This window comes from Argopecten irradians, chromosome 1, assembly GCF_041381155.1.
Source record: "Argopecten irradians isolate NY chromosome 1, Ai_NY, whole genome shotgun sequence".
NCBI lineage: Eukaryota > Metazoa > Mollusca > Bivalvia > Pectinida > Pectinidae > Argopecten > Argopecten irradians.
Window position 1 is genome coordinate 21,549,379 of NC_091134.1, and position 27,982 is coordinate 21,577,360.

The 27,982-nt window shown below is 34.8% G+C and overlaps 3 protein-coding genes across 3 annotated transcripts; 1 reads left to right on the forward strand and 2 right to left on the reverse strand.

Moving 5' to 3' along the window:
* Positions 1–772: 772 nt before the first annotated feature.
* LOC138320676 (lactose-binding lectin l-2-like) lies at positions 773–5,645 on the reverse strand. Its single transcript, XM_069263828.1, has 5 exons — positions 5,492–5,645; positions 5,158–5,258; positions 4,640–4,730; positions 2,178–2,448; positions 773–879 (listed from the first exon to the last, which is right to left on the reverse strand). Exons 1-5 carry the CDS (start codon positions 5,520–5,522, stop codon positions 840–842), a joined length of 534 nt encoding a protein of 177 aa, XP_069119929.1. The 5' UTR covers positions 5,523–5,645; the 3' UTR covers positions 773–839.
* A 3,682-nt stretch (positions 5,646–9,327) lies between these two features.
* Positions 9,328–15,164, reverse strand: LOC138320682 (perlucin-like). Its single transcript, XM_069263840.1, has 5 exons — positions 14,536–15,164; positions 11,603–11,712; positions 10,670–10,760; positions 10,052–10,280; positions 9,328–9,411 (listed from the first exon to the last, which is right to left on the reverse strand). Exons 1-5 carry the CDS (start codon positions 14,702–14,704, stop codon positions 9,381–9,383), a joined length of 630 nt encoding a protein of 209 aa, XP_069119941.1. The 5' UTR covers positions 14,705–15,164; the 3' UTR covers positions 9,328–9,380.
* A 2,112-nt stretch (positions 15,165–17,276) lies between these two features.
* On the forward strand, positions 17,277–23,783 carry LOC138318106 (C-type mannose receptor 2-like). The gene is made up of 10 exons (XM_069260255.1): positions 17,277–17,413; positions 17,833–17,933; positions 18,329–18,419; positions 18,738–18,966; positions 19,722–19,749; positions 20,729–20,825; positions 21,453–21,550; positions 22,592–22,682; positions 23,131–23,395; positions 23,683–23,783. The coding sequence occupies exons 1-10, from the start codon at positions 17,371–17,373 to the stop codon at positions 23,720–23,722; spliced, it is 1,083 nt and encodes a 360-aa protein (XP_069116356.1). The 5' UTR covers positions 17,277–17,370; the 3' UTR covers positions 23,723–23,783.
* The last annotated feature ends 4,199 nt before the right edge of the window (positions 23,784–27,982 follow it).

The window sequence follows — 27,982 nt, forward strand, 5'->3', positions numbered from 1 at the left end:
AGTCTAACTGTAATATCATAGGTAAACAAGCCACACCAGTACTTTACACCAGTACTTTACATGTGTGATGATAAGGCTGAAAGTTCGCTCAACGAAACTGTATGTTTACTGCATGTCTTTGAAATGCGATTTAAAAAAAATCTCATTGGAATATGTTAACTTTAATCAATTAAAGTTATATGCGGCATAACTGGGCGAATAATTTGACATGTGATGTCTTCTTCAGTAATCTATTGAAAACCTTGATGATTTGATGAATTCAGCTGTGAAAATCATTCAAAAGCACTGATAAACATGTATGGTGTTTAATAAGCATTTACAGCAACACCTAATTTATTAAATGTAATAGTTCAGTTTTCAATGCTTTATGTATGTTTAGATAAAATCACATCTGAAGAAGTCATTCAATATTTACTAATATCGATGGAAAAATGTGAAATGAAATTACAGACCGCTTCTTCGTTTCACCATGAGTACTCATGTCACTGCATTGTAGACGTAAATCTTATTTTTGTCAGTAAATCTTAATTTTGTCAGTACATTTTGAGCTCTTATTTAACTTCGAAAAATCAAAACCTATGCATTGCATTGTAAGTATTGTAATTCACAAAATGTTTCGAATGTTTCGTGGTGAATACAATATCAAGAGCTTTAAGTTATTCGTGAATATGAAATAACGGCACATAAAACTTTAAAAAGATGGAAGAAAAGTTTTACCTGTAAGGTTGTAACGACATTCAAAAGAAATTCAACAAAACAAGTCAAAGCTAAATGTAGTTGAATGATTTATTAATGAAGTAGTTTTTACATTTTAACTGATGGTTTTATTAATCCAACTTCTAGCGACCCACAACGTTAGGTCCATTTGTGTTGAGTAGCCTGCAAGACAATAAGGCATTGTTAAGTGTTTAGTGTAATTATGTATATACAAGGGTTTTGTGTTATTGCCAATGTATGCATGTCTAATTAATATATGATATATATGGAAAATGATATATAATAATGTTATATTTCACGAATGACAATTAGTCTTTTCCGTCGGTGCATTTACCAATTTACAAGTGAAATGATACTTTAGGGAAGGGATAGGCTGCTTGTGCATCTAGTATTATCTAGTGCTCTTGTAGACCCAGGAATAAATGTACCATAATAGTGAAATGGCAAAAGCAAAAATACGTGAATAAAAACGTCGATTAATCCTAACTATTTTTAAAAGATCTTGACAGACGCTAAATGAAATTGCTACACAAAGGTTTTTGATAATTTAAAAATAGCCATTAATTAGTTTTACGAAAAATAACACACAATTTTGGCCGCCTCTGTGGAGGGATTCGCCCTCGAGAAAATAACTCTCTCCAGAGATGTATCTCGACACATAGGGATAATATTATTTTCTTTTACCGAACAAAATTAAAAGAAATTCATAAATTTGTTACATCAACAAGCTATCTTTATCTCTTCCCATCAACGTTGCTATATTCGTTGGGCTGCAAAAAATAAGCAACAGCGTTGCCATAGTTGGTTGACGTTGCAGATGATGTCAACTTCCAATGACGTGCTGAGCTTCCAAGGGGTTATTTCCCTCAGGGTTTTTTCCCCGGAGTAATCTCCCTTGCCTTCCCATTCCGGTGAGATATCTAACTCATTTAATGTCATTTGATCAAATTTAATCCAATCAGAGCATTCTAAATGAAAGTGAGGTATGGTAATATTCGTTATATACATTGCTGTTCCTTCATATCTTATGTCCATTGTATGCGTCCATACCAACCCAAAAGTATCAAAAATAATTGTTTATTTAAGATTGGATGTTGTCGTGACGTCACATCGATGTTGGTTATTAATTTGGAAAAATAATCCTTTAAAATCAACGAAATTGTCCGTATTTTATCAAGTGGTCTGAGAAATGAATTATTCCGTATTTGCATATTACAGAGTTATCTGTCCTTGCGGGTAGGTATTGATTGTGACGTCACGTGTTTGCGAGCGTAACGTCATACTTTTCGGAGAAAACGGCGTGAATTGCGGTCACAAAATAATGACGTAACAATCGATACCTACCCGCAAGGGAGCTAACTCTGTAATATGCAAAGACGGAATAAGCAATGGTGCCACTAATAACATATTTTGGATTTTTTTCATACCCCGATGAACTTATCTAACATAAGTGTACGTACGGTTTTTCACATATGTAGTATTCTGCGCCATGTACATTTGATTTGTTTCCATGTGGATGATCTGAATGATATCCACAAGTCTCATCAGACCAGACGAGATCTCGATCGTTCTCAAACTTCAGCGATAAGCAGTTTTTACTGTTGTTACCATCCGGCTCACCCATCCCCCATCTTGTAAATGGACCGAGATTACGTCCAGTCTCTAGCCATCTCCACTGGTCTTCAAAAGTGATATCACTGCCACCAATGAAGAAGTGGTTGAAGTGGAATACTGAAAAATAAAACAATTTGGTTTGGTTACCATATTCCGGCAGACTTACCTCCCTCGTGGGTAGGTATCCATTGTTGCGTCAAATATAGAATAGTTGGTTGTTGGTAGTATTATATCGTTTGCTACACATATCCTGTGGCCGATGGGACATGGATGAAAGCAACACATATACATGTAGACAAAAAAGAAAGTAAAAAGATTTTATGATTAAGCAGAAGACATATTTTATAGATTGTCTAGGTCCATTACAGATGGATATGTTTAGTTAGTTTACAAAAACCCACCACAGAACAACTTAAATCACTATTTAAAGTTGTATGGTCTATAACTTTCGCTCTTTTTGTCATAGTGCAAACTGTTTAAGTGTTATGCATATTTTTCTCCGTCTGCCTGATTTTTAAACTTTCTAATTTTACCACTTTTTATAAAGTTGCAGCACTGGAAGTATTTTTAATTATAAAGGTAAAAAATCTTTTTAACGTGTTCACGTGAAAAATAGGCTCGAAAGATGCCGAATCATTCTGAACTCTTCCGAACATCGTCGCGACAATCTCGAAGTGAAACGAGAGTTGTGAAACCAAGAGAAAATGTCAACAATTTTTCATAAACAAAACATGTGGTCGACCTCAGCAGACTCTATCTACAAAGAAGATAATGCTCGCACATTACAATATTAGATAGACAATATTTTACGGCAATGTGTAAATTGAATGTTTCAAATACTCAATCTGTTGACATATACCAGCACGATTTGCTCATATTAGCCAGAAGGAAAACGTAAACAACCACATGTGAGCTTACGCTAGTTACCTGGCTCACCACGTGCAGGTCGTGTCGAACGTCAGCCACGTGATACGATTCGGAATCCGACAAAACCCGAAGTCACTGAACATGGCGGTGATTGAAGGCGCTTTATTCAAAACGATGAATATATGATCCCTAGATTTTGGCTCTCTTATAGGCCGACATATGCTTTTGGGGTGCTAAATCATCATCAAGTTACATGTCAATGTTTAAACATCAAATGTTTAAGTCACATATCGTTGCAGTGAAATTAGCAGCAATACAACTTTAAACTCAATCATAATCATACAATGAGCATCCCGTTTAAAGAGGGAGCTGGTAGAGTGAAATAATTGTTGGATGATTTTTAAAGATGCTCCACCGCCGACAGAGCATAAATGATATTCATCATTTGAACAATAATTCGTGTTTAATCGTGTATATAATAGTCTAATTAACACAAAATATAATATAAAATAATTTAGTTTGCCTTTGGTGCATGCGCATTCAGTAGTTCATTCCATATAGGATCTAGTGGTACGGAATTTTTTCGGGATGTTAATTATTTTTCATATTTTTAACTTGAAGTAAAATAAGAAGCTCAAACATTCTAATTGTGGTAATGGTGTAAAGTAAGTAACTTTTGTAACTGAAGAAAAATACAAAATCGTCTGCTCCTGTTTTTAATAGTGAAAAAATACCATTCGTCAGCGGTGGAGCATCTTTAAGGCCACCATTTTTCTTAATTTATGCTAACATATTAGATTGTATCACATACTGTTTTATTTCATATCTATTTGTAACAATTGAAATGATATTTTAATTAACTGTCATCATGTTTCGTCCATCGTCGTCCGCCGTGCGCCGTGCGTCAACGTTTAACATTTTAAACTTCTTCTCAAATTCTACCAGTGCAATTTGGATGAAACTTGCATGAAATGATCCTGACATGGTCCCGTCAAAGTGTTGTTATTTTTCGGGTCAATCCGATATCCATGATGGCCGCCACACCCGCCATCTTGAAAACACATTTGAACTTCTTCTCAAGTTCTACCGGTGCGATTTTGCTGAAACTTGCATGAAATGATCCTAAAATAGTCCCGAAAAAGTATTATTATTTTTCGGGTCGATCCGAAATCCAAGATGGCCGCAACAGCCGCCATCTTGAAAACACATTTTGAACTTCTTCTCAAGTTCTACCGGTACGAATTCGCTGAAACTTGCATGAAATGTCCTGACATGGTCCCGACAAAGTGTTGTTACATCTCTGGTTGATTCCAAATCGAAGATGGCTACCATGACACTATATCTTATCAATTTCCTAAAGAGTTATTGCCAACGTAGTCAGATGACCGTTAAGGCCCTTGGGCCACTTGTTTTACATACATGTCGGTAGAGATAGTCTTACCTCTGAATGCATATAAAATGTTGGACAGGAAATCGTGTTTATCTTCACTATCGTCAGACAGTAACCAGGAGTTTTTCTTGCGACAGTCAAACTGTTGAAAAGAAAACAATGGAACATTTTAAATTTATTTTTTAGATATATTTTCCATAAAAAAATCCTTGTATTGAATAGTCAGTGTATAACAGGCCAGTATATGAAGTAGTCTAAAGTCAAACACATACCCATCAATTCAAGTCCAAGTAACAACTCGAAGGAGATTAAATGCATTAAGAGTGTGATAAAATGCTCCCCACTTTCTGTGATACACACAGAGGGTGGTTTTACTCCGGGAACTTTCCACGGCTTCCTAAATCTGGCACGTAATTAAACGATACTGGCTGTTTACAGAACAAACCATACCAATGTCTTGAGGTTACCTGCTTTGTTTTGCTGTTGTAAACAACAACAATTTGCAATCAGCGCATGAGAAGGGTCTACTTTAATGAATATTAAATGTCTAATACTTCGTGTCATCTTACCTCTGCATCGATCCATGTTTTTGGTGTGTTACTAAACCAGATACAGTCTTCCTTATACTCGGTCCAGCCGGGCTCACAGGCAGGGTACACCACGCCCAAACCTGGGGAATAAACACACGAATGTTTACCCGTACTATAGACACACGGCGGTGGTATTACTGTTTGATCTGGCGATACAGTTAATATTATGGTATATAGATGGATATAATTTACAAAACAGTGACATCTAGTTATATTGGTTTGCAGAAGAAAACAATGAATTTGATTATAAATTTAATTATTGTTGTACACATCAAAAATCAAAGCAATTCACCAAAGAGTAAAGGAACCTTACCGCATAATAAAAGTATTATCGCCGCCTTCATCTTGGTCACTTGTCTGGAAATCCGACAGCTAGTGACGTGAACGCATATTTCGGACAAACGAGGTCAAATGCCAGGTCGCAAACAAGAACATTGCATAATAAGATAAGACCGTTTGGTCTAGAACGAGGAAAGGTTTTCTAATGGTGTCATGGTTTGGTAAGTGTAGATGTCGGTGAACATAAATAGAAACGCCAAGTTCATTCCATGTCTTATCTTGGTTACAATGTTGTTATGGATCTATGACAGACACCAGTAACCTAATTGATTATAGATTTGTTAGATAACGTTCCTGAAATAATTCACATTTGTAATATGTCCACACTAACAAGTCTTAGACTTTGTTGTCCAACCAGATGTCAATTAGAGAAGTCGTGCAGTTAATCCTGTTTGAACCTCATCCCCATGCGTGACCGAATTATAGGTCCGTATGTGTGTGGTGTGTGTGTGTGTGCGTGTTAGCACAGTCATCAATGCAGCTTAAGTACACGTAATATCTTTATGTATGTATTTTGATAAAGTATATAAATTATCTTTCTAATACTCTGAAGGAATGTAAACATAGGTAAATGACAACTATATGTTTTGATAACCAGTATCGTAGGTATTCGCAATATCAATATCTGTATATATATTATAGTATATTGGACAGCAGAATTTGGAACACTTGTCATGCGAAGTTAAGTTAAAATGTGAATAATAATTTATTCGGAATTTGGTTGGTTGACCAACGTTGTGACCGTTGTGATTAAAATGACATTAAAACAGCCATAACGATAAAAATCGGACGGGGCGTAATGTAAATAACTTTGTTCTATACAACTACCACATTTCACATTTGATTTAAAGCTTTATTGAAAAAAGTTTCACCCGAGATGCATTGTTTCAAATTAAATGAATTCTAACGTCATTGTACCCTAATGGATACACGCAGATTTCTCTTATATGACATTTGTTGCTTGGTGTGTTTCATTTTTTCTGTTTTGTTTTGAAGAAGAGCATACACACTTTTTTGATGCTTGGTTTGTCTTATTACAGTGCTTATTTTTTCTGTTAAAACGATTAATAGCATGTGTCGAAATTTAAAATGCTACAAACATAATTATGGATCAATCAAGTTACAAGATATTAGAATCTAGTAACAGTTTTAGCAAAAATTAAGATGGAGAAATAACGCTATACAAAGAACAATTTGCACTTGATTAAATAAAAAAAAATAAATAAGTCAACTATATTTTTTCTATTTCTGTTGAGTGTTTATATCTTAAATTTCATTATTTAATAAAATTTTCTTTGAGGAGGCCTTACGCTTTGAAAAAAACACATCATTATAGTACGAATAGTAATTGTCGCACGGTCACATTTCTAGGGATTAACACGTTTCAGAGCAAGTTATCAATTTCAAAGTTATATTTCAGAAGAAATAACAGAATTAGTTGCATAAAACGAGACGTAATTATTAATAAATGATGTATCTTTGGTATAACCACTGAGAAATGAGGTAAACTTTATCAAAACAATTGTTTCAGCTATTTTCTCAATTTGGGTATCAATTTGGGTATAGTATCAATTTGGGTACAATAACGTTATCTCTAGATGTTCCATTTCCCTAACACAGCAATTTTATACATTATCCTGGATTGAGATTCCCTTTCTTGATCGCAATATTATCATGTTTGTTTTTAGAATTATGCAAGCAGATATATAATTCCTTCAAAATCACGAATCAAATTAATTGCTACACAAGATCTCAAGAAATAGGCGTTCTTCGTGTGTCAAAACATTAGCAATGATTTGATCACCCTGTTTTAGTATTCTCTAAAAGTTATCTATTGGTAGAAGGTTTAGAATGGCAAAGCGACCAGCTAAATTCAGTATTTTATCCTGTAATATTCATAAGGATGATTCTATTCAAATTAACTTTTATCAAAACTGTTATAGAAATAACATATTAACCTTTCGAAATTATGCACTCGTTAAAATCATTATATCATCTTGTTCTTCCTTGTAAACTCAACTTGTTCCTCAATCCAGTAATAACAAATGTAATGGCACTGTACTGCCAAGTATTGTTCATAGATCGTCTTTCAGCACGAGAACAAAATGATTTGAGTACATCTATATGATATACCAAGTACTAAGAGGTATATAGATAATAATAACGCAAAAAAGAATTATAATGCTGAAGTATATTGCATCTGTTCCATGTTTTGGAATGTCACATCAATGAATATTTAAAAGAAATAAAAAAAAATCAGTATCAAAACTGTTTCTTTTAAACAAATTTCAACAAAAAAGCGTTCTTAATCAACTACGACCACGCTTTTGTAATCAATTACCAACAGAGATTAGTACCTATATTATATAACCACCACACGCAAATTTCAACAAAAAAGCGTTCTTAATCAACTAGGACCACGCTTTTGTAATCAATTACCAACAGAGATTAGTACCTATATTATATGACCACCACACGCAAATTTCAACAAAAAAGCGTTCTTAATCAACTAGGACCACGCCTTTGTAATCAATTACCAACAGAGATTAATACCTATATTATATAACCATCACACGCAAATTTCAACAAAAAAGCGTTCTAAATCAACTAGGACCACATTTTTTGTAATCAATTACACAACAGAGATTTGTACCTAGAGTTTATATAACCACGTTCTTATACACCAACAAATTTCAACAAAAAGCGTTCTTAATCAACTAGGACCCATTTTGTTTTTTAAATTACAAAAACTCTAGACCACAACAGAGAGATTAGTACCTATATTATATGACCACCACACGCAAATTTCAAAAAAAGCATTCTTAATCAACTAGGACCACGCCTTTGTAATCAATTACCAACTGAAATTGATACCTATATTATATAACCATCACACGCAAATTTCAACAAAAAAGCGTTCTTAATCAACTAGGACCACGCCTTTGTAATCAATTAACAACAGAGATTAGTACCCATAGTATATGACCACCACACGCAAATTTCAACAAAAAGCGTTCTAAATCAACTAGGACCACACCTTTGTAATCAATTACCAACAGAGATTAATACCTATATTATATAACCACCACAAGCAAATTTCAACAAAAAGCGTTCTAAATCAACTAGGACCACGCTTTTGTAATCAATTAACAACAGAGATTAATACCTATATTATATGACCACCACACGTAAATTTCAACAAAAAGCGTTCTAAATCAACTAGGACCACGCCTTTGTGATCAAAGAACAACGGAGATTAGTACCTATATTATATGACCACCACACGCGAATTTCAACAAAAAAGCGTTCCTAATCAACTAGGCCCACATTTTTGTAATCAATTAAAAACAGAGATTAATACCTATATTATATGACCACGACACGCAAATTTCAACAAAAAGCGTTCTAAATCAACTAGGATCACATTTTTTGTAATCAAAGAACAACGGAGATTAGTATCTATATTATATGACCACCACACGCAAATTTCAACAAAAAACGTTCTAAATCAAATAGGACCACATTTTTTGTAATCAAAGAACAACGGAGATTAGTACCTATATGATATGACCGCCACGTGTAATTGTGCATTGTGACAATAAAATATATCAGTGTCCTCCTTGTCTTAACTGGCCATGTTTAAATGTCGACAAAAGGTTGAAATATCTTGCTGTTGTCTCTTCGAAAGAACGACAACGATATAAGAGTATAGGTATTACCCAATCTTTAACAGTCTAATGAATCAATCATATACACACTATTTCGACGGGGGTTAAAAGTCTCTTGTCATTGCATTAAGGAGGAAAAACGTTATTAATTCATAACATTTTATTAGGTAGTTTTTATACAAAGAACACACAATTTCAGCCAATAATTGCCTGCTCCTCTGCAGCTCTGAAAGGTGTTCAAATCGTAATGATTTATCATAGGAAGTAACCAAAACATGCGGAATTGAAATATGAATCTAAAATCGCATTAAACAGGGAGTATTATACACTATTCATATTTAAAGTGAAGTTAGGATATGTGTCTATCTTTCTCAGGAAAATAAAACCTGCATGCATAATACAGAGTTATCTTTAAATTCATAAAACGCTATCATATAGTATGAATTTCTAACTATTGTTACTTAATTTGAAATAGATAGTTTGAGTGGCAGCGTTATTATAAATGCATGATGATAATCAACTAAAACATCTATACAAATAATATGTGGCAGTAGTTTGGTCTTTTCATTAAAATAGGCGAATAACGTTAAACTCTATAATTTTGAAGTTGAAAATCGTTCGGACTTTCTATATTCTTTTTGTAGGCCAATTATTATTAATTTTTCTCTTAAAATGTTTTCATTTTTACTATTATACAGTTCAGAAGTGGATATAGCGATAGTGATTGTAACCCTTTGGATATCGAGGATGAGGTTAAACAAATTTTGACATTGAATGTAAAATTTTAAGAGTGTTTTTTTTTGGGGGGGAGGAGGGGGGGGGTTTCCTCTCTCTTTATCCCATGTAAGATATTACCCATATCTTACTTCTTTTCGCAGATGAAGTGGTACTTGGCGTGACATCCATAGTCCTTCCAGACGAGAGTATTGGATGCGTTAACCATTGCTGCCACACAGTCTTGATCAGTATCGCCATTCGGCTGTCCTGGAGCCCAAAACGAGGTTGATCCTATCGAGACGCCTGTCTCTAACCATCTCCACTGGTCCTCGATGATGAAGTCACTGGCGCCGATCCAGAAGTGTGCTAAGTGCCAGGCTAAGAAGAAGAAAAACATTTTCTTATTGGCATCACTAAAGATATGGAAAAAGTAATTAAGAAAACCCAACGTTTTGGAAGCAAGGGAAACTTTGACAAAGCTTGAATTCATAAAGCGTCTCCCAAAAATATAGGAGTTATAAAACTAGATGTTCTGCATGATATATTTTCAACTTACTGCCGTCATTCTGGTCAGGTGGTGCTAGTGTTAGGTTAAACCAGTCGCCACTGGCATTCGCTTAGCCGGCCAGGATTCGATTCGCGGCACGGACGGGAAAAGGTCACCTGCGCTCTTACATTCGGGCCATTGGAAGGCAAAACAGCATCAATACTTTCATTTTAACATGCGTAATACACTTGTAATGATTAAGCTATTTTAAAGTACTTACTTTTGAAAATGTTGAGGAATATTTTGATGAAGGCATGTTTCTCCTGGTTGTCATCCGTCACCAAGTAACTCTGATAACTGCTGCAAACGTGCTGAGGTGAAATAGTAACAGGACATCAATACTTGATGGTGAATAGTTACCGAATTATCGTACTATGTAGTGAATAGTAAACGGACTATAGTACTTGGTGGTGAATAATAACCGGGCTACAGTACTTGATGGTGCATAATAACCGGGGTACAATGATTGGTGGTGAATAATAATAATAATAATAACCGGGCTATAGTACTTGATGAAGTGAATAGTAACCGGGTTATAGTACTTGATGAAGTGAATAGTAACCGGTCTATAGTACTTGATGAAGTGAATAGTAACCGGGTTATAGTACTTGATGAAGTGAATAGTAACCGGTCTATAGTACTTAGTGGTAAATGATAACCGGGCTACAGTACTTGATGGTGCATAATAACCGGGGTACAATGATTGGTGGTGAATAATAATAATAATAATAACCGGGCTATAGTACTTGTTGAAGTGAATAGTAACCGGGTTATAGTACTTGATGAAGTGAATAGTAACCGGTCTATAGTACTAAAGTTTAATACCTCGCGAAATTTATCAAGATCATGGTTGTACAAGTTATAGCTTGTAGTCTAAATGACCCCACGAATCAGTTCGAATCAGTAAATCACGATATTTTTCACAAGCTAAAATGGACAGCTATACAGTAATTGTTTGTAAATTGTAACTGGGCTATAGTATTGGAATACTTTATTCAAGATTTGGTGGTTCATCTTTAAGAGAAAGTTATTGCCTAAAGCATAATCAATCGGTATTGAGCATTATACTTGTACTACGTTCCCGTTTATTGAAATTCCTTCTTTATTCCAAAATCATTCTATAATAAAGAAATGTTATTGACAAATGACATACCTCAGCCTCGTGCCAACCCATGGATGTATTTGTCACAAACAACAGGCATTCTCCTTCTTCTTTATATTCAACCCACCCGACAGGACACGACGCTAGAACCAGATTCAAACCTGTAATACAAAAGCCTTTATATTTTTATTCATATTGGTATAAAACATGTTATCTGTGGGCCATTGGTTGGTCAAAAATCATTGGTCATCTGTTGTAAGCTACTGGTCAAAGGTCAAAGGTCATTTGTCATCAGTCAGATTTCATTGGAGGATGGCAACAAGACTGTTTGGATTTAACGGGAAAAACAAATTTGATTTGGCCAAAGGAGTATAATCGTATTTATCCAATACTTAATTTTTAGCCCACCATTATCAGATGGTGGACTATTCAAATCGCCTTCGATCGTGGTTCTTGGTCCGTCCTTCCGTCCGTTGAATTTGCCCATGAACGAATTTAACAAAAGCCATGTGCATTTTATAGTTCTATAACAGAAACCCTGTAAGATACCTACAAAACAAAAATCAAAAGGTCCCAGGGGCCTGTACAAGCGATAATTTAATGTTGCCATCTCGAGGGTTTCGTTTTTGGTCTATAAGCAATACCACCCATGTGTGTTGATCTGACGAGTAGGATCGCATGAGTTTGTTGTGCTAGTACACGAGTGATATTTTCCATCCGCGCAACAAACGAGTGCGTCCCACTCGTCAGATCACCACATATGGGTGGTTTTGCATTTATCACATACATATGCTATGTTACAATAGTGATACAACTAATTTCGCTGAACATTTTCTGTTGGTTTGTATCACACATGTGTGATACAAGAATTTCCTTTTCACACAACAAACGCATTTTAGGGAAATCTCTTCTGCAGTCGAACTATCATGATATAAAAAAAAATCAAGATCACAGCACCTGCATTTGAAATGCATTCATAAAATACCAAGCTAAAATTTTAGAATTAGGTTGAATATAGTTTAATAGAGCATTTCCCGTGAATTCTGGATCAATCAATTAAATATTGCGTTCGATCGTCCACGGATTCGCCGACTAAGGTTAGCTCGCGGTACAGTACAGATATAAAACCTAGCCAAAATGATTTAAGAAACAAACTGTAGATTTATCTACTCAACTGATAGGAAACGAATTAATTCCGTCCTTCCGTCCGTTGAATTTGCCCATGAACGAATTTAACAAAAGCCATGTGCATTTTATAGTTCTATAACAGAAACCCTGTAAGATACCTACAAAAAAAAAATCAAAAGGTCCCAGGGGCCTGTACAAGCGATAATTTAATGTTGCCATCTCGAGGGTTTCGTTTTTGGTCTATAAGCAATACCACCCATGTGTGTTGATCTGACGAGTAGGATCGCATGAGTTTGTTGTGCTAGTACACGAGTGATATTTTCCATCCGCGCAACAAACGAGTGCGTCCCACTCGTCAGATCACCACATATGGGTGGTTTTGCATTTATCACATACATATGCTATGTTACAATAGTGATACAACTAATTTCGCTGAACATTTTCTGTTGGTTTGTATCACACATGTATGATACAAGAATTTCCTTTTCACACAACAAACGCATTTTAGGGAAATCTCTTCTGCAGTCGAACTATCATGATATAAAAAAAAATCAAGATCACAGCACCTGCATTTGAAATGCATTCATAAAATACCAAGCTAAAATTTTAGAATTAGGTTGAATATAGTTTAATAGAGCATTTCCCGTGAATTCTGGATCAATCAATTAAATATTGCGTTCGATCGTCCACGGATTCGCCGACTAAGGTTAGCTCGCGGTACAGTACAGATATAAAACCTAGCCAAAATGATTTAAGAAACAAACTGTAGATTTATCTACTCAACTGATAGGAAACGAATTAATTCCGATGTCTTTAAACTGTTCCTATTCATGCGTTCAACTGAGCACTAGGCTTAGTCTAGACTAGGAATATTTAGCCACGAAAACTAGGCCTAGCAAGAACCGGCCACGATGACGAGGTTAGCTACCGAATAATGCAGACATGATTGTGTTTTCATTTTTATGAATGAATTGTTGCGCGTTTTGACGAGCTATGACGTAGTGACTATGTTGGGAGGGTTGATGTTATAGATGAGAAAACATTAGTTTAAGGAATTTTGATGTATCCATTCCTGAATCTATAGTTTGACCAGCATCATATGAATGTGAAATTCATATTTAAATACTCAGATTATATTTGCACAATATAGGCTAAATGAAATTTCGCGTGATTGGCAAATATTAAGGAGAATTTACGCACTCGGGAAACTGTGCTAGGATATACAGACATTTAAACCTAACGCGAAGCGGTTATGACTAAAATTTACAAAACTCTAAAAATAATTTAAACGTCACAATAATAACGGTACCCGGTATGTGATAAAAAACTTTTATAAAAAAAAAATTATTGCTCAATTTCGTATAACGGTATCATATTATCAAAAGTATTTATTTCTGCTTTTGGACGGAATATGCGTAACTTAAAAATTTGACTAAAATTTTTATAGAGTCTTTAAACCAAAAATGGCCAAAGAAGATCTATTTTTAGCAATATCGAATTTTTACCGAAGTTGCCCACCCACTTCCGGTTCTTGTACCCAAAAAGTATTTTGCAGTTATTTGGACTATAATGTCAACAAAAGATGGTTAAAATATAAAAAAAAAATCTGAAACCGGTAAAGTTTATATCTAAAGATAAGCTGTTGAAACTTCAGCAAATACTACAACTTTGCTCGCAGTTTTAGTATTTGTTCCAAGCGTTTCTAGTCAGTTTGTTGGCCATCGGTCAAAGTAATTGGTAAATTTCCCTAAATAATTAGTTGAAGAATGCGCGCTGTTTATCTCATGATTGATATCAGGAATTTTCACGCGAATCCGAGCATCAAGTCAATCAAAATAGTATATAAAAAACGTTACCTGAACACATAAGGACCACAAGCAAAAAACATGTCGCCATCTTGTCTTGGTTGTGGGAAAGACAAACGTCTGGTTCAGTATCGACAAGGCCTATAAAGCAAGTCAGTATGACAGGAAGTAAACTTTTTAATAACTCTATGAAAGCATAAGGCTTTACTAACAATAGCATGACGTGGTTTGGATATCATTAACTTCGATAAGAATTGCAAATCATAAGACAATATACAGAATATGTAGTCATTGCTGATCATTTGTGTATGTTCATTGATCTGTTGTATTTTTTTCCTATCTGTTATGCATGGAGTTATATAGAACATGAAACTATATTTGTGACATGGGTCAAACCAAGGTATGACATTTGTCTGATAGATAAAAGATATGTATGTATTTTTGTATCTTGTGTGGAATTAAAAAAGATCAGGACACAGACAGAACACGATCCAAAGCAGCACAACTGAAGTTATTTATGTAGTTACTAGTGTGGGAAATTAGTCACCCATGAGTCACTCTATAATTTAGTTTCCGTACATATGACATTTGATTTTTTTCAGACTCTGATTGATTAGCTGACTCACATTGATTGTGCCTTTTTTCAATTGCTACAAAACCGATGATCATATCGTCACTAAGAGCAGCGAATAAACATCTAATGAATGAACTGAAAGATATGAACAATATCATAAAAGTTTGTAAAGTTAGCATTACAAGAATTGTAATAGCTTACTCTGAAAATTGTCATTAAACTTTGATTAGTCTACTCACCCTTTGAACAACTGCGTCCAGATGTCAATTATATCGTTTATTTTACAGCATTTCTCTCAATTAAATAGAAGTTTACGAATTGATTTCTAGATAATATACACCAACTATAATCGACACCAAACGTATTTCGAAGATTTGGAAGTTTGATCTTTTCGCTTTGTTTCATCTACAACGTTCAATATGATACATACATATTTCTACACAAGGATCAAGATCATCGCATAGTTGTACTCATTAGTAAGATAATGTTATCAATTTTGACTGAAAAAGAGAAAATTCAATTTTTAGGGTCAGGATGACCTATTGTCATCATGCACCATCCGTCGTCGTGCGCCGTAAGCCGTGCGTCGTATGCCGTGCGTAAACTTTTCATTCAAACGACTTCTTCTCAATAACCGAAAGGCCAAGGGTACTGATATTTGGCATGTAGCATGCTGGAATGAAGGGTTACCAAGTTTGTTCAAATGAATGACCTCATTAAAGGTCACAGGGGTCAAATAGGCTAAAACCCTTCAAACACCTTCTTATCAATAACTAAGGGGCCTAGAGACCTGATATTGGGACCTTGACATGCTTGGATAAAGGGCTATCAAGTTTGTTCAAATGAATGACCTTGACCTACATTCAATGTCACAGGGGTCAAATAGGCTAAAAACCTTTAATCAACTTCTTGTCGATAACTAAGAGGCCTAGAGACCTGATATTGGGCCCTTGACATGCTTGGATGAAGGGCTATCAAGATTGTTCAAATGAATTACCTTGATCTTCATTCGAGGTCATGGGGGTCAAAAAAAATCTTTAAACGACTTCTTCTCAAGAACCGGAAGGCTCAGGGTACTGATATTAGGCCTGCAGCATGCTTTGATGAAGTGCTACCAAGTTTGTTCAAATAAAGAACCTTGACCTTTATTCAAGGTCACAGGGGTCAAATATGCTAAGATCTTTAAACGACTTCTTCTCAAGAACGAAAAGGCCCAGCATACTCATATTGGGCCTGCAGCATGCTGGGATGAAGGGCTACCAAGTTTGTTCAAATGAAGGACCTTAAACCTCATTCAAGGTCACAGGGGTCAAAATGGCTAAAATATTTAAATAACTTCTTATGAATAATTAAGAGGCCTAGAGACCTGATATTGGGCCTGTGACATGCTGGGATGATGGCTACCAAGTTTGTTCAAATGAATAACCTTGATCTTCAATCAAGGTCACAGGGGTCAAATAGGCTAAAATCATTAAACGACTATGTTGTATTGTACTAATAATCAGATGACCGTTAAGGCCCATGGACCTCTTGTTATGTACATTTTCTATCATGATATCGCGATCTGACTAAATCGGTACCTTTACATAATGCACCAATCTCTTATAACTTTGCGAATTGAATTTAAACAGAGCCTAACGAAATCCCTAGACTATTTTCTCCGTGAAAATGTCTGGCTTCATAGTATCTAGTATGCGGATTGTGTGTTGATTGATTTTATGATAAAACACTTTTGATAATTATCTGTGTGTGAAAAGATAATTCCTATATTGATGAACAAACTCTCTGTAAGTAAATAATTTAAAGGATCCCATTGCATCACCTGTTTAGCTTTTGTATGTACTTGACATGTTTTCTGTTTTCCGTCTACTTCATGTATGTAACAGAATAGAGGATTCCATTCATGCAGTGTACTTTTCCGTACGGAGAATTGGTGAATAATTTATAAGAACCATGGTAATTCCGATGTCTCGCTTAAAACATTTACTGCTAGTAATGCATTTTTCGAATTCTTTGGTTTATCATGTATTGGATGTATTTCTGTAAAAATTGACAGTTTATTATCGTGTACCGTATTCTTCTATAGCTTTTATATACAATATATTGTCTCTACAAAAGATATTTTCGTTAAGTAATACTACTCATTTCTTATACATGTAGGTCCGAGTTAGTGATACGTGTTTAAATGTGTTGTCTATAATATACCGACAAGAAATATGTGCTGATACCGCCACATGTGACACATGTGAGACGTGACACAGGTTTTATCTCAGACCAGTTCTGTACAGGTTACTAACACAGTCACTCTCAAAATGGCCGCCTCGTGGATCCTCTTTACTAGTGTAGCATTCTCAGGTAAATTAAACTGAATACTTTTATGTCTCCAAATTTTTTAGTGAATTCAAAAGATTAAGATGCTGCTAAAGCATGTTTCATAAATTTCGTTAGAGAGACATATTCATATTTGAGACAAACGTAGAAACTAAGGTTTAATCATTTCCTTACATTATTTATCCTGTTCTAATCTCAAATAATCCACTGTTCATATAATATATAATTCAAAATATTTACAAATTGCGATGGTGAATATTTAGTTAATTACAAGGAACGTTTCTGAATTCGTCATGTGAAACTTGCCGAGAACCGATACGCGACCATTCAAAGTTTTAATGTGTCATTTATTATATGATTTCCAGTTTTCTGATTTTAGATTAATTTTAACCAATAAATTATAAGAATCATTTGTGTTTTTTTTCTCACTATTTTTTTCTCAGGATTTTTCCTTGTGCTCAGTACGTGTCCTTCAGGTTGGATCGAATTCAATCAGGAATGTTTTTTGTTCGGAGCTTCAAAAAAGGATTGGAATGATGCGGAGGTTTGTTTTCCGATGACATTAATTATCATAATGCTGTAAACATTATTACTGGATTAATAAGCGTTATCACTGTCTTCTGATACAACATATGCACTGTTTTGCTGATATTTCCTAATGTATGTTTTTGTTTTTTTTATTTCATGTTAATAGTTTCCCCTCGTGGTGTTTATGTGCGTCGCTCCAGTGCTGCGACCAAAACCCTTTCATTGCTTTTCTCTCCTATCCCAGCCATAATGACGTCGCTACAATACTAACCTACAAATCTGTTCAGTAGTTTTTCTTTAGACGACCAGTGTATCTTTCTCAGGTATGACATTAACCATAATATGTCCATGTTTAGTCTTGATGTTAATGCTCACTCAATCATTTCATTGCTCTATTATCTGACATAACAGGCAGACTGTAGGAGGCACAGTAGCTACCTGTCCACTGATGACAATGCAGAGAAACATAGCTTCCTGAAAACTTACCTTAATATCTTTCACTGTAAGTAACTTTACACTTCTCCGATGTACCTGTCGTACATTGACCTCAGATATGATACGAGAGCATCCATTTAGAAATTAAGGGACTACAAAATAAAATCATGGTTGTCACCACGGGAACCACCCTTCGAAAATCGGCAGTTCTTTAAATGCTGTGTGTTGTAGTCGTATACAATATTTTAAAACATATTTTTAAAACAAAACCTCTGCTATTGTTGAAAGGTGTCTCCGCACACGATTTAAGACAATATTAAATTCTGATAATATTTTTTGTACTTAAGCTTTCTACTGTATTGATTCTATGTGATTTTTGGAACAGCATGGAAGTTAGGCCATTTCTGGCTGGGCGGCAATGACTTGGCCGTAGAGAATAGCTGGCGTTGGTTCGAGTCTGGCCATGCGATTGGACCGGCAACTTTCTGGGATGTCGGACAGCCCGACGGTAATAATTCGGCCAACTGTATGTCCTTCTACATGAACGCTGACAACAATCTGGTGTGGAGGGATGACAGATGTACGGCTCGTTATAACTACATTTGTGAGCAAAAGTAAGTATTTGCACCATGGCTGCTTTGTGATGTCACTCCCAGCGATCGGGTGAATAAACCAAAATTATCTCAAGCAGCATGTAACCCCAAGGAGGCATTCCATATTTGTATATTAAAGAGTAAACTGTCCTTGTGGGTAGGTATTGATCGTGACGTCATATGTTTACGAATATATCGTCATAGTTTTCGGAAAAATGACGTAAATTGCGCTCACAAAGTAATGACGTCACAGTGGATACCTACCTGCAAGGGAGTTAACTCTGTAATATGCGAAGATATGCACTTTTAGAGTTATTAAATCGGATGTAAATTAATTTTCTTTTGACAAATGAAAGTAACCTGCGAAAGTGATCAGATATGCTGTAAATGTACTTATTTTAGCTCAGTCAATTGTTATTGCAAATGCAAAAATAAAAAGAAAATAAAGAAAATGTATGATATGAGCGTGTATGTAATTTAGCGTTATTCGGTGGTTATATAACGGAAGCGAGAGCTGTTAAACATTCAGCGTTGTTTAAAATAAACACACTTTTACAGTACGTCAACATTAAAAGTGAATACTATTTGTTTTGTAATACAATGTTTATTATACGTTAAGTTAATCTTTGAAAATAATAGACGCTAAAGAAGTAAACTAAAATGAAAAAAGAAGTTGAAATCATAATCATCAGACAAAGGAGATCAGCATATTTTCCACTGATGGTCGAATCATTAAAATAGATCATAGCTATTTTCTTGATTTTTCTCTGTTTCAGTGCCACTGCATCCACACCAATGCCAGTGGTCGGTTAGATAGGAACAATGTCATCAATCAGGAGTATAATAAACATATATTGACGGTTATGTAAATTTCTCGTTATGTTCTTTTTTCGCTCTTAAACCTTGATATAACTGACGATAAGTACAGCTGACGGGATGTAGCTCCACATGCATAACGAGTAAGTTCGCAATATATATTCAAAGGCTTTTTAGTACGCTTACTCGTTCTAAATCATTTGATATAGAACTTAAAATGGTGCGCACACCCTTTTTACAAGTATGCTCCGTCAAAGTATTTTCAAGAAACATATGGTCTTGCCTTGTGTGTTGATTTGAGTCATTGAATCAATTTTTAAATGAAAAAAATACGATGATGTAAAACAAATGATTTGTTTCGATATTAACCACCTAAAGGACGGAAGGATTCAAAAATAATTTTTAAAATGCCAATCAACCAAAACCTGAAACACGAAAAATAAATAAATGAATTTGGCCGAGAAAGTGAAAACGACAACGTTAAGGCAAGATGGGTTATTCCAATTGCCTAATTTTCAATAACAAATTGAAACTTTTACAAGCAAAAGCATTTTGAATCATATCATTATACAAATGAAGAAACAGCATGTTGCAGTTAACAAAAAGAACACCGCCTTGAAAAGAAATCTTCGATAGAACAATATCGATACACATGAAAATGTTCAAGGAGAATAGAGGATTAAGGTGTTTCGGAGGAGTAAGCTTTCTATGACGAAACTTCGAATTGTGTATCTAATAATAAGATAGAAATTGTTATATAGTACTAAATTCTTCACATTGCACTTCTCCACCATCGATAAGACTTTATAATTGACCTCTTGTCACGAAGGAGTACATGGGAATGACCATTTGTACTGTGTGTATCAGAAGCTTGATGATATTGTGAGATAAGAAAACTCGCACGCATTTGGTGTGTCTCTTTATTTTTGGACATTTCGTCCCGACACATATACACACATAATGAAAGGGGCGATATGGGAACCAGAACAGTTGTTGGACGACTTGTCTGGACACGGTGGACCGAGGAGTAAACATGAGAGCTGCTATCTTCTTTCTGTTTTGTGGTAAATATGTTTAATCAATGAAATTATGAATACATTACAATACATTTTGTCAACATTTTATATATTTCGACATAATTCGCACTATTTGTCTTCATGCTGTGTATCACAAAAAAAGTATTTGCGATTTTATTTTGTAATGAAGCGTCAATCTAATGGCTTATACTTGATGATACTTGCCTATGATAAAACCAGTAACAACAATAGCATTCCAATAAAAAATGAAACACTGGTTATAGAAATCAAGTTAAGAAAGGATGATATTGAAAATATACGGTATTGATGAAGGTTTGACGATGATACGAGATTGGTTGTTTGTTCCCCTTTACAAGAATGAACAGTAAAGGACAGTATTTCTCTTGATAACTGCAAAAATATGTATTATTTTTCAGGTAGGGTTGTAATGCAAAATTACCAAGACCAAACGTTCGTGAAGGTTGAATTTCTTTAACCTATCATGCCTAAACTGGTTTACTTTAGTATACACCGTATTTATTGATTTATATATATAAAAACAAAGCATAAAATATTAAAATTTTGTAAATTGGAAAACAAGCTTAAAGCGTATATAAATTCCTTTCCAAGATTTCCTTTCAATTTGATATTTCATCCAATAATTTCTCGTTGAAGGGATTGTGTTCGGGGGACCATGTGAGCCTGGCTGGACACAGTATAAAGAGGACTGTCTGTGGTTTAGTAACACTGCCAAGACATGGCTCGCGTCTGAGGTAAGTACTAAAATCACAACCAAAAGGTGTGTGGATTATCAAATCGCTAAAGATACACTCGCTTAAAACAAAGGTTTTGCACATTATGTCACTACTGTGATTGAGTTTCTTTAAATATACGATTAATGAAAGTGAATACAGTATTATTCGCTTTAAGATATTCACTAAGAGAAACAATGTTTTCAGTTCCTACCTAGTATTCTATGCTTTTGTTTGCTTAAATTTTCTTTAAAACTTCTATGAATGTTAACGGTAATATCTACAATTGTATTACAATGGTTTAAATTAGACATATTGGTGATACCTTTTCTGTAAGTAATGATAAAGTAACGGTTAAACCTATCTAAACATATTTCCTCGACATGTGGGTGTTAGATGAGAGAGCAGTGTCTTTATCATCGTTCAATTTCGATTTTTTTTCACCAGGTAGTATCCTCTTCAAGCAACGTTACGTAGCTTTGTATCCGCAGCAACAAATGTCGTCTTATTTAAGGGAGTTTTAAGTCCGATGTTATGTATTCTTTTGGTCATTCCCCTGTTTAACTTATAACAATATTTTTTTGGTTTATTGGGTCATTAAAAGATGGCCTCCCGTGTATGCAGTGTGTGTTGTTGTTCTGGGAGGCTGCAGTATGTTCGTGTTTTGAAATTTTGCCCTCTAATAATGTTATCTCTCTGAAGCATGTCGTCAGAGACACAAAAACAAGTACCACCCACCCATCCGATCATATTAAACTGACTGACTATGGGAAGATCAGTCGTTCCATTTTTATTGTGCTAAGCGCCAAGCAGAAACAGAAACGATCACTTATATAGACTATAATATGTATCGGCCAGACCCTTCCTCACAAGGGCGAACGCTCAGCTGAAGGCAAAACGTCATGCGATGTCAGGGGAAACGTTATGAAGATTAAAGTCATTTAGAAAAAAATAGCCCAGATTAAGTCGCCTTTACGACCATACAATTATAACGCCATACGCCCAATCTAATAAAAATATCCATGTTACTTTGATGATTTTATGTGTGATGTGTTCAAACAGAATGATTGCAAAAATAAAGGTGGATGGCTGATGACGGACGATAACGAGGGAAAACATGAATTTCTTTCCACCATTATGTACGCTTTTAAAAGTACGTATTCCCTCTCCTTGTGGTCAATATCTTTATATCTCCTAAGTAGGTATATCTTAAGTGGTTCACGTCATATGTCTGTTGCTTACAGTAAACCAAATTTATTTCGCGGCTACTCGCTAGTTTTTTTTTGAAAACAAGATTAATTTTCTCAAATTTCAAAAGTAAATGGAAGTATATATCATTATAAGGAATATTTATAAACATTCGCGAAGATAGACGTTCGCGGATTTATCATGATTGCGAAATTCGTGCACGAAAGAAAGTTAAGCCATGTAATAATTAATGACAATACAAAATGAACATTGCATTACTATGTTACAACGGTTTTCTCCACATCACCAAAAAACTATTAATATCAAATATGTTGTATTACCTGAATATGAAAATAAAAAATGATTAATGGCTTTTTGGTTGTTCTATGAAAATAAATGTTTTTTCATTACAGATTTCCACTTTAATAAATTCTTCATTGGTGGTTCGGACACTGCGTTTGAGAATGTTTGGCGATGGCTAGAGACTGGTATCAATGTTGGTCCCTTTTCTAAGTGGGGTACGGGCGAGCCGGACGGTAATACCACCAAGAATTGTCTAGCTCTGAAGTGGGAAAACGATCGGGACCTGGTATGGTCTGACGAGTCATGTGGCCACGTGTCCACGTCCCACCATCACCACCACGGACACGGACTGCTGAATTACATCTGCGAAAAACCGTAATAAGTCTTTATTATTTATTAGAATATTCTTTATTCTTTTATTCTTTATAGATAAGAAAGGTTTGGATTAAGGCTGAAGATGTTAACGTCATATTAAGAGTGTCATCTAGAAACGGATTCCTCGCCAGATAAATTCATTTTAAAAAAATACGTTATTGAGTAAAAAGAGTTGTCTGCCAGTTAGTTTATGGATTGTAATTAGTAAGCAAAATGAACATCGCTTTCTCTAACACATCTCCATGAACCTATGTAATATCCAAATGATTTTGTGTTTTATTTTACAGAGTCAACAATTCGGGCTCCATGGTTATCGGCCGTCGTTGATTGAAATAGTATTAAAGAGTCTTTGTCGTTGTAATATTGTATAAATTGAAAGTGGAACCATTGCAAGTTTTCTGTTTTTCTTTTTTCCAATATAATCAATGATGTTAATGTTGTAATCATAACTTATGTATTTATCTATTTAAAAAAAAGTAATGAAGATCTAGGCCAGACTGGGTTTTGCCTTGGGAAAAACCGCCCAAGTTTGCATTAGCAGCACAGGGGGCCAATTGACAATGACAATGGATGTTGTCATACAGCTTTTGTATTTGGTGGATGAACTGATGAGCATACATGACAGTCATGCGATTTTTTTTCAGAAAATACGAGATTTGAAAAATTATTAAAAAATTGGGATATTTACTATAAAACAGAGAAAGGGACGACAGTCGCCATATTGGAATTTTTACCCCCTGTGGTTGGCAGTACCCTTTTTATTTGGTGTGATGATATACCAAGACAAATTGCCGCTACTCCTATAATATTTTCCATTCAATTAAATCAAAAAGTTCTCAGAATCCACATAATTATAGGTGTCTGCATGATTCGGTAGATGGCTATTGGCGTATATTCTTATTGAAAATGCCGCTTATTTTCAAAAGGGTTTGCAGTAGTTTGTTTACAATCGATGGACCTTTAAACAAAATAGTGACATCCAATGTTCAATATATAATGTACGACTCCATGGAATTAATAAGGTATTATTTTGTCGTAAACAAATCGTCACATTAATGACACATTTTTCTCCATTTCTAATTTCCATGGATGCATCGAACTTATGCATAAAGAATGCAGGACAAATAATGTGATAGAAGTAGGAATGACTGATATAAAACTGATATACAGAGCTCCCTCTATTAACAGTCACCCGATTTTACATCCACACACATCTACCGTCAACAGAAACCCCAGGAGGAATCTGTACACTATACAATTACTCCATATAGTTCGCCAACCTAGCGAATCGCCACCCGCTATATGGGTTATCAAACAATTGTTCTTAAGATCACCATTGTGTTGCCGAAATGCATTATTTTATACTGTCATCAAGTCAAACTTTTATTCAATGATATGACATCTTAGCTTAAGTTAAAAATGAAGAGCACTCTTAAGAACACACGATTGGTTCAATATATACTACAAGATACAATAACAAAATGAGATTTCATGTCATTCTCTTGCATGTTGTATCCTTAAATTTAACACCAAATCCCTCGTTATGTTAACATTTGAGAACGTTTTTATGGCTTTGGTTAAACATGTTATGTTTAATATGCTTTTTTGAAGTAAGAGAATTAAAGACAGGTTCTCCGACCAATCCAACGTCTTGGATAACATGGGAAACTAAATGAAAAACATTCAGCTTGTCATAACATGAGGCCATTGTGAATAAAAATGTGAAATAGCTTCGAATCAATCAATGTAATACGGGATATGATATCACAGAAATACTACCAATGAAAATTAAAATGTTTTCGGTACTAGTAATTACGCTTGCTAGGGACGCATTTACAGTTTTCATACGCGTAGTTTGATACATACTGCTTGTGTTGGAAAAAGAGAGCTGCGATCATTTTAACGCCGAAACATTTTAGAAAAAAAATGCTTTGAATAATGAATGCACATCAAACTGGTTACCATATTTTAGCTGTCATGTGGGTTAATTGTAGTATGCAATGAACATCAACAGTCTTTTAATATAACTTTCGAAGCAGAACGATCACATAAATCTACTGACATGCGCAGGAAAAACCCCCAATTAAATACGTTATTTATATTCTAAAACATAATTATATATAGCAAGTGTATGTTAATAAAACGTTTGTCGGTTGCAATTGTGAACATTTAGGCTGAAACTATGTAAATGGAATTTAATATTCATATTAATACTTAATGGTTCGTCATACAATAGCCACACGTTGGGATTTTTAAAGGACCTTATTTGTGTATGAGAGTATAACATGTTATGATTTAAACATTGGTAGTATGCGTATGCGCAACACGTCTTTCACTAATATGATTTAAAAACGACAAAATCATTAACCTTTAGTAACTACCTGAGTCAATATTCGTTTTTGTTAAAGAAAACTAACAATTCAACGTCTGTATGTTCATTTAAGCTTAATTAACACATTACAAAATGATCAAAAGCAATAAAACAATGTCGACAATGAGGAAACAACATGATCGTTGGTGGGGTAACGACCGATCACTGAAAGCCTAGGGAATTCAAACACGGAAACTGAACTATGAAATGGAAAGTGATCCATGGATTTATCCTTAATCTGAACGGTATATAAAATATTAAGAATCTGTATGGACATATCTTCCTCATGTTAATAATAAAGTTTCCACCGTCGGTTTAATTGTCTGTTACCGAGACAACAAACCTCGACAAACCGACACCATGTTGACTACATACGGAAGATCTATTACCAAATTCGAAAAACATCAACCATAAAAATAAGAAATCGAATAATGTATGGAATTATTTTCTAAATTTGCATAGTAAACGATTCACAGTTGACATGTCTAGCGAAGTTTGTCGCCAAGCGTATAAATTATTCATGCGAATCAAGCGTGTTGTGCATATAGGTTTTATGGCAAAATTAATTAAAAGCATATGAAATTACAGGGTTCTGTCGCACCAATTTATCTGTTTTCTAGTTCTAGTCAACACGGAACGAAAAAAAAATGTTTTCCCCTTTCTCCACATAGCTTTAACCAGTGTACATTGTTAACACTCAAGTCCATTGCATGTCTATATGATAAATTAGATTAAATAAATTGAATGATACTTATTATCATGGAAAATGTTAAGGATTATTTTTCGATAACTTCTGTTTTATCTCTATGATATCGAATTAACTATTCCATTGAATGTGTTTGTTTTAGCACATACGTTTTATTTAATACTATTTTGCATAACTAAATCTTTGACACGTTCTGCTATTAATTTACCAAATTTGAAAAACATAACTGGCAGAGGTTGACTTTTACAAATGAAATATATTCCTTTCATGTGAGAGCTATAGAACACACTGGTAAATGTGAATCATTCAATCAGGTCTAAATTTGATGAATAATGAGTCCGTAGCACAAATTTACAGCGATCAAAAGTGTTATTCCTAGGAAATCCTTAACACATGTATCCTTTCTTCCCTGACGCTTGTGGGAGACAAAAGGTGTGTTATTGTATATTTTAACATAATTTATCACTGTAAATGTGTGCTATGGTGCTCATTCCTCATGGTATTGACGTAACTGATATTCTCACAATCCAATAGTAGTCACGTGTTTTCAGATAATATTGGCATCACTAGCAACGACCCGAGCAATGTAAACGGCGAAGAGAAAGCCACCAAGTACACCAATACTGACGCATATATCTCGTACACACTGATGGACGTGTTCCTGATGCTGAGGGTAGTTTACGGGACGGTCAGGTTAACAGGTTAAGCTCGATTTAGCGCGAGATTTGAGAAGCGTGATGTTCGGGTACGGAGTAAAAGTCTTTTTCTGTCATAGCCTCATCTTTGTGGCGCTTGAGTTATCGCAAGGGATATTGTTGTTGTTGTCGTCGGTGTTTTTGTTGTTGTCATTGTCATGGAACTCATCGCTACAGTGGTTGTCTTCGATGTTGTGGTCGTTGTTAGTATATTTTAAACGTCTTGCAGAATTATCCATGAGTGTTTTTAATAGGATAAAAGATGTTTTCGGAAATAACTACAACAATCAAAACAACATTATATGTTAACGATCAAAGTAAACATTCGTAACGCGGCCTCAACCACGGCAAAGCTATTTATATGTGTAGCGTATTAATTATGTAGCTGTTTCGGTACTAAATCATACAGTACTCCACATTCATCATGAAAATTTGAAAGCATCTATAAGTCGCCATACCGCTGGGAACGTCTGTCATTTTCAGAACTGAAAGTTATATTTTGAGTAGCATTGTTAGGCCTCTGAGCTAAAAACTAACACTAATTTTGAGATACACACATTGTCAATAAAATTTAAAAAAGTGGTTTGGTCTTAATTTTGAAAGCAGTCGAAAATGTAACCACAGAAAATTTATCTAAAAATCTTTCTACATAGAAAAGTCGAACATGGGAAGATAGAGGAAACCATGGTATGTTTTTTTTTAAATGAATGTGAGCTAGTAGAACATCTATGTTTTGAAATTCATGTAAGCAAATCTCGTTCTCACAAAAATGACAAAGCGATAAGGATCGAGGAAATTAATATTTGTTTTTCGTA

Excerpts from the sequence above, each read along its gene's own strand:
- LOC138318106 (XM_069260255.1), top strand. The coding sequence starts at position 17,371 with ATGGCCGCCTCGTGGATCCTCTTTACTAGTGTAGCATTCTCAG. Across the intron at positions 17,934-18,328 it reads AGGATTGGAATGATGCGGAG|GCAGACTGTAGGAGGCACAG; the intron begins GTTTGTTTTCCG and ends CTGACATAACAG. Across the intron at positions 23,396-23,682 it reads AATTACATCTGCGAAAAACC|AGTCAACAATTCGGGCTCCA; the intron begins GTAATAAGTCTT and ends TTTATTTTACAG.
- LOC138320682 (XM_069263840.1), bottom strand. The coding sequence starts at position 14,704 with ATGCTATTGTTAGTAAAGCCTTATGCTTTCATAGAGTTATTAAAAAGT. Across the intron at positions 10,761-11,602 it reads TGGGTTGGCACGAGGCTGAG|CACGTTTGCAGCAGTTATCA; the intron begins GTATGTCATTTG and ends ATTTCACCTCAG. Across the intron at positions 9,412-10,051 it reads CACTTCATCTGCGAAAAGAA|AGCTGCAGAGGAGCAGGCAA; the intron begins GTAAGATATGGG and ends AACACCTTTCAG.
- LOC138320676 (XM_069263828.1), bottom strand. The coding sequence starts at position 5,522 with ATGAAGGCGGCGATAATACTTTTATTATGCG. Across the intron at positions 2,449-4,639 it reads CATTTTATATGCATTCAGAG|TATTCCACTTCAACCACTTC; the intron begins GTAAGACTATCT and ends TTTATTTTTCAG. Across the intron at positions 880-2,177 it reads TACTACATATGTGAAAAACC|GCTACTCAACACAAATGGAC; the intron begins GTACGTACACTT and ends ATTGTCTTGCAG.